At 44.1% G+C, this 6,228-nt stretch overlaps 2 protein-coding genes across 3 annotated transcripts in view; one reads left to right on the top strand and one right to left on the bottom strand.

Annotated features, from left to right (window-relative positions):
- Positions 1 to 5,887, bottom strand: part of Tmed7 (transmembrane p24 trafficking protein 7) — a 15,803-nt gene extending 9,916 nt beyond the window's left edge. The window contains exons 1-2 of the mRNA XM_031365633.1: positions 5,487 to 5,887; positions 1,154 to 1,399 (exon numbers count right to left, since the gene is read on the bottom strand). Coding sequence (XP_031221493.1) covers positions 1,154 to 1,399; positions 5,487 to 5,678 — 438 coding nt within the window. The 5' untranslated portion in view covers positions 5,679 to 5,887. The remainder of the gene's footprint in view (positions 1 to 1,153; positions 1,400 to 5,486) is intronic.
- A 68-nt stretch (positions 5,888 to 5,955) lies between these two features.
- LOC116087134 (eukaryotic translation initiation factor 1A) overlaps positions 5,956 to 6,228 on the top strand; it is a 12,436-nt gene continuing 12,163 nt past the window's right edge. For both annotated transcript variants that reach the window (XM_031365634.1, XM_031365635.1), the window contains exon 1: positions 5,956 to 6,158. The gene's annotated coding sequence lies outside the window, so the exon portion shown is untranslated. The remainder of the gene's footprint in view (positions 6,159 to 6,228) is intronic.

Consider the following 6,228-nt stretch of genomic DNA (forward strand, 5'->3'; position numbering starts at 1 on the left):
TCTGTGTAGCCCTGGCTGTCCTGGAACTCACTCTGTAGACCAGGCTGGCCTTGAACTCGGAAATCCACTTGCCTCTGCTTCCCAAGTGCTGGGATTAAAGGCGTGCACCACCACTGCCTGGCAATTGTTCTTATTGTATATAGCTGATTGATGTTAAGAGAAAAAGCCATTTTTCAGACTAAAGGGGGGAAATGTAGTGAGAATTTTGGTTTCTTTAGAAATTCAGTTATATTATGTGAATATGTCTTTGTTTTACTCCAAGGTGTGGGACATGGCGCTGCTTCAGTCTGTCCACAGCCACTTACTGACTGGTGCTCTAGGGGGTGGGACTTTTGCCACCTACAGATGCATCACATTTGGAATTCTGGAGACTCTTAGGAGAGTATAACATGAGAGCCCTAAGAGAGCCTGGAGTGGCTGCTGCTTTTGTTATTGCTGTTTGCTGGACTGTTGACTGCTAAGATTAGACTCACTCCAAGGAACTCAACACCCCTAATCAGCAGGAAATAGTCTACAGAGGTCTATGTCCCCTTTCCCCTCCAACCTTCTTTCTCTCCTACTCATGTCAGTGGGTTAGAAGGGATTAGGGTGGAATAAGGGTTGGAAGGGTGGTAGATATAAGAACCCAACAAAATAGCCAAAAATGTACAACTACAGACCATACCTGCAGAGCGGGTTATGTTACGGGGCATGGCCTTGAAGGGTACACCAGGACTGGCCCCTTTTCTCTCTTTGCTGGTGTGAAGATGAGCAACCCTCTTTTACTGAGCATTCTTGCCCATGGCTGTTGTACTTCTCCACAGGCTAACTGACCAGAGCCTGAGACCTCTGAAACCACTAGCAGAAATACACCTCTCCTCCTGCTAAGGTGGCCATCTTTAGGTCCCTGTCACAGCAGTGAGAAGCTAGTTGTGACTTTCAACCTGTGACAATGCTTCTTGCTTTCTCTATACATAGAGGAGGTTCATAGCCTCTTTTAACACTAGGTTTCATCACAGGAGTCTCAAGTTCTCTGCCAAATGCCTAATCTGCATCAATTTAGATTTTTTAACTAGCATCAAAATTCAATGGACATTCTAGGAGTGAATATATAGCATTAGCCTATGTGCCCCCCCCTCCTTTAACCAATGCTCTTCTGCTCTTTTTTATTTACCTGGGTAAGAGCACTGACTCGGTTCTCACTGGGAAACAAAGGTGGGTCTTCTCCAACTTGGAAATCGAAATACACTGTTTTGTGTGTGAAAGTAGAAAACTCATTGCTGAAGCAAAATTTGTACGTCCCATTTTTGGAGGCTGTGAAGGTGAAACTATCATACTGTTTCTTCATCTCCTTGTATAACACTTTACCATCAGGGTCTTCCAATCGACAATCGACATCATAGTGACCACCAGTAATCACCTGTAAGAAATTTACAGAGTGATCACTATGGCTAACACATGTAAAAATTTAACCCAATTTCCTGCTAAAACAATAATAAAGCTATATGCAGACGTCTTCCCATAATAATTTCACAGATCTTAATTTTCACCACTGGATGAAACACACATAAAGATTTCAGTTCAACTAAAGTTTTACAAAAAGTGAAGAGGTTCTCTCCTAACAAGAGAGAGAAAACTTAAACATATTGATCATTCAGATCACTGTGCTGGTTGATGTAGCTCTTAGCCTTAACCTAGACCTTAGGTTAAAAAGAAGATGGGGAGAGACAATAGTTTTTGCAATCCCTAACTCTGACAGCGGACAGTACAGGCTTTAAGTATCTTGGTTAACATAGCATTGACATTGTACATCAACAAAACAAAGATGTCAAAGTTCAGACTTCAAAGAAACTTCTAGGATTTATATGACCTTTTGTCACTTGAGATGACTACTAATGGAATTATGTTACAAGATCATTTCAATAGTTACATGAGATATAATTTTGTACTTAAGAGAACTGTATTACGCACATATATGATTACATCCATGTATTAAGTACAAATATGAATGAATGAATGAATGAATGAATGCTTAATTTGGATTAAGAGTAGGGCCCTGCACATGAAATGCAAACATTATGCCTCTGTTTTTATATATTTTTATTTTTGTACAAGATCTTGCTAAACTGACCAGAAGGACTACAAACTTGTTTTGGTTATAAGCCTTTAGCTGGCCAGCCCAGTTTTTTTGTTTCTTTGGAGACAGGGTTTCTCTGTATCACCTTGGCCATCCTGCCACTTGATCCATAGACCAGGCTAGTCTTGAAATCATGAGATCTGCCTGCTTCTGCCTCCTGAGTGCTAGAATTAAAACTGTGCATCACCACTGCTGGGCCAGCTACAAACTTGTAATCTACCACCTCAGCTCCAAAGGAGCTGAACAACACGTGTGCCAGCTCACATAGCCAGATAAAATGGGCTGAGGCTACAATTTAAAAAGCATTTTATAAGAGGCAGGTGGATTTCTGAGTTCGAGGCCAGCCTGGTCTACAGAGTGAGTTCCAGGACAGCCAGGGCTACACAGAGAAACCCTGTCTCAAAAAAAAACCAAAAACCAAAAACAAATAAAAAGCATTTTATAAACTGGGCACTGATCCTGTTCTCTAAAAGTAAATACCCTTTCTTCCAGGAGCAAGATGCCTCCATTCAAATATTTCTACTCACACCTGATCACAGTACTTTGACTAAAACAAACAGAAAAAGACCAGAATCAATTACCAGCCACATTGGTTAGATCAAACTTTAAAACAAGCAATATTTTTTTAAATTATTTGTTTATTTAATGTATATGAGTACACTGTAGCTGTCCTGAAACATATCAGAAGAGGGCAGCAGATCCTATTACAGATGGTTGTGAGCCACCATGTGGTTGCTAGGAATTGAACTCAGGACCTCTGGCAGAGCAGTCAGGGCTCTTAACCACTGAACCATTTCTCTAGCCCCAAAACAAGCAATCTTATTTTGGTCAATAATACTCTTCTAAATTTGTCTGGTTACCTAGGACAGAACTGGGTAACATCAAACCCAGCTTTTATCACCGGCACACATGATCACAGCTCAAACACTTTCTTGATCTCCTGGGTCTTCCATTACTAATCCATTATATACTATTGTCCCGAATGCCTACAAGTTCTCAAACCTAATCTATCCTAATCTGGAGACTCCCAACCTGGTAGCAGGGCTTTGTCCTGGGCACCATAGCACATTTAGCAGTAATTTTCTCGAAATCGCAGTATATTAGATGGCAACCTGCAATTTGTCCTTTGGGGGATGAGGGGCCCTATCTTTTTTCATCTTTCAGCTAAGGAAAAAAAAAAAAAACACTTAAAATCTTTTGAAAATTCACCCTAACCTATCCAGAGTCCAGATCTGCCACTACCAGCACAGCACTCCCTCATGTCACTCTAAGCCTCAGGACATCCTGTTCATTTCTGTCACCACCCTATAGCAGTAAGTTTCAGACTTCACAAGCTCTCCACCTTACATCTGATTTTCAATGAAGTTTCAACAGAATTTTCTTGCCAAAGAATCAAAGGATCTAAAATTTCGATGTTTCTAATCTAGACTATTACAATAAAATGTAATACAAAACAATACTGCCAAGGGCTATCTCACAGGCAGAGATCTGAGGAGATCAGGTATGGGCCTTTGCTCTCCCCTCTTGAAGTCTGGGCCAGATGTACTTCCTCTTAGATCTGGACCACTGCAACCAGGGAATCCAGAGCTGAGGGTTTGGGGAGTTGACTTCTGGTCTATATGACCATAAGTAACTAACTAAGCAGAGTTCTGGGGCAGGAACTGGACTTGGGGGACTCAAAGACCAAGCACAAATCTCACTGTTACAGGAAACAAAAAAGACCAACTGGTCCGAAACCACCTTCTAAAACTGGCACCTTCCACAGTCACAAAGCAAAACTATTCGCAAAACTATTCTTACTACTTCAGTGTCACCTGCTTAAACTTTAGGCCTGATGGAACCCTCACAAACTTACCCGTCTAGTGTGCTCTTTCCTCCTCTGCCATACTGCAAAACAAACTTACTTATCCGTCCATGCAGCTCAAAGATCAGTCTTTTTTTTTTTTAAATTTTTAAGGTTTATTTATTATTATATGTAAGTACACTGTAGCTGTTTTTGTTGCTGGGATTTGAACTCAGGACCCTTGGAAGAGCAGTCAGTGCTCTTAACCACTGAGCCATCTCTCCAGCCCTCAAAGATCAGTCTTACCACTCAGTTTTCCCTGATGTTCCTCTTGTCCCCTGCCAGCATTCTGCCTGTGTGAACTTTTGGCACTGCACTTACAGACTGTCTACTCTAGGCCTTCCTTAAGGAGGTAGTATAATAAGGAGTTCATCTTGAGACTATCATTTCTATTACCTCTAAGTTTGGATCTAAATCTGTCTTGGATTCTGCTTCATTAATCAAAAGGAATAAAAATGCTCTACTTCATCAGTTTTCTTGCTAATTAACTAACATATCTGAAACATTTGGCATACTGTATATTTTAACAAAATTTTTAAACTTCTTATAGCACCAAGTATTGTAGCTACAGATATAAAAACTCAACAAATGTATATCAAGTTTAAATAAAGGATATCCTGATTACAGTTTATAATTCCTTTGTAATTATATATATTGGGAATTGATACACACATATATCCTTAATAGCTTTTTTTTTTGATCTTTAGACTTCTCTCCCTCCCTCAGCATACACAAAATATTATCGTCTTGATGATTTTACCTTTCACCTTTCTCCTTCCCCACTAATACTAACCTAGTCTAAGCTATTGTCACTTCTCATAAAAAATGGTTTTTATTATTTTCAATTATGTTTATGGGCGTGTCTGGGGGGTATGTGCTTGTGAGTGCAGGCCTCTGAAGAGGCCAGAGGTGTTAGATCTCCCTGTAGCTCCAGTTACAGGTGCTGGAATGTTAAATGAGCCTATTAACAAAAAAACAAAACAAAACTGAACGAAAACCCCGTAGATTGCTATAGGCTACTGATGAATAAAGCTCCTGTTTTACATTGTCCCAAAAGTACAAAGGGCTCTCTTGTTTATCACAATTTTTTTACAGCACCCTTGACAGACCGTCTTTTTTAAAAACCCTCTTAACAGAGCGCTTAAGGAAAGAGTTCTGGTGTTACACAAAAACAAAATTCCTAAACCCAACCCACCCCCCACCCCCCCACACACACAAAAGACCCAAAAAGATCATGTGTTATGTCAAATCCGATTAAACTGGAGTTGTGGGTTACAGGAGTAGGGAGTTGATACGGGCTATCTGTGCCCAGGAACAGCTTTTTAAAAAAGAACTTCTTAAATTAATTCATTTAACGCTGCTTCAATTCTATGAGTGGCACCGGGGAATGCGACAGCCACGGGAAGCATTTCTGGAATTCACAAACAGTTCATTCTCTGCGCTCCGAAAAGAAAAGCCAAATGTCCTGCCTAGGTTACCGAGGTGACTCGTGGCCTAGCCGACCACAGAGGCTAGGGACCGCAGTACCTGGAACTCCAGGGTGCACTTGGTGCCCTGAGTGATGTCCTCGTAAAAGCACTGCTTGGCATTATCCGGCAGCTCGAAGGTGATCTCGGAGCCGCCGCTCGGACCCGGCAGGAGCAGCAGGAGAGCAAGCAGCCTGCAACCCCAACGGCCCGCGGCGGCCGCCCAGCGCGGCGCCGACCCCGGCCGCGGCATCCCGGCAGCGCGGCGGCCTCAACGGAGCTGCGGGGGCCTTGACGCGCGCGGCAGACCCAGCCCCTACCGGCTCGCGAGCCTCAGCGACGAGGAGCGAGCGCGGGCTTCCGGAGAGACGCACTGAGGTCTCGGCGACGCTCCAGGAAGACCCGAGGGCCAGCGGTAGGAGACCCGGCAACCCCGCGGAGGAAGAGGCCTCGCTGACCGGAAGTACAGCGAGCACCTAAGCGGAAGGGGCGGGACCGGAACTAGCTCGGGCGACCCGGATGTGATATCCGGGGGCGGGGCGAGGCGTCGCAGTGAGGACGTGGAAGCGCGTGAGGCCTCGGCGTTGCGTGGGCGGCCCTCCCTAGATGAGGGGAGGGGCCGGTGCGGGAACTCGACAGGAAGGGGCGTGGCCGGCCGTTGCCTAGGGAGGGCGCGTCGTCTCGCTGCTCGCCGGCTGCGACGGTAAAGGGCTTCGGCTGCATTTTTGTCACGGTGAGTACCAAGTTTGGGGGAATCTCCGGGGGGAGTCTCGAGAGCTCATTTCACGGGAGTGGGGGGGCGG

Source organism: Mastomys coucha, unplaced genomic scaffold, assembly GCF_008632895.1.
Source record: "Mastomys coucha isolate ucsf_1 unplaced genomic scaffold, UCSF_Mcou_1 pScaffold13, whole genome shotgun sequence".
NCBI lineage: Eukaryota > Metazoa > Chordata > Mammalia > Rodentia > Muridae > Mastomys > Mastomys coucha.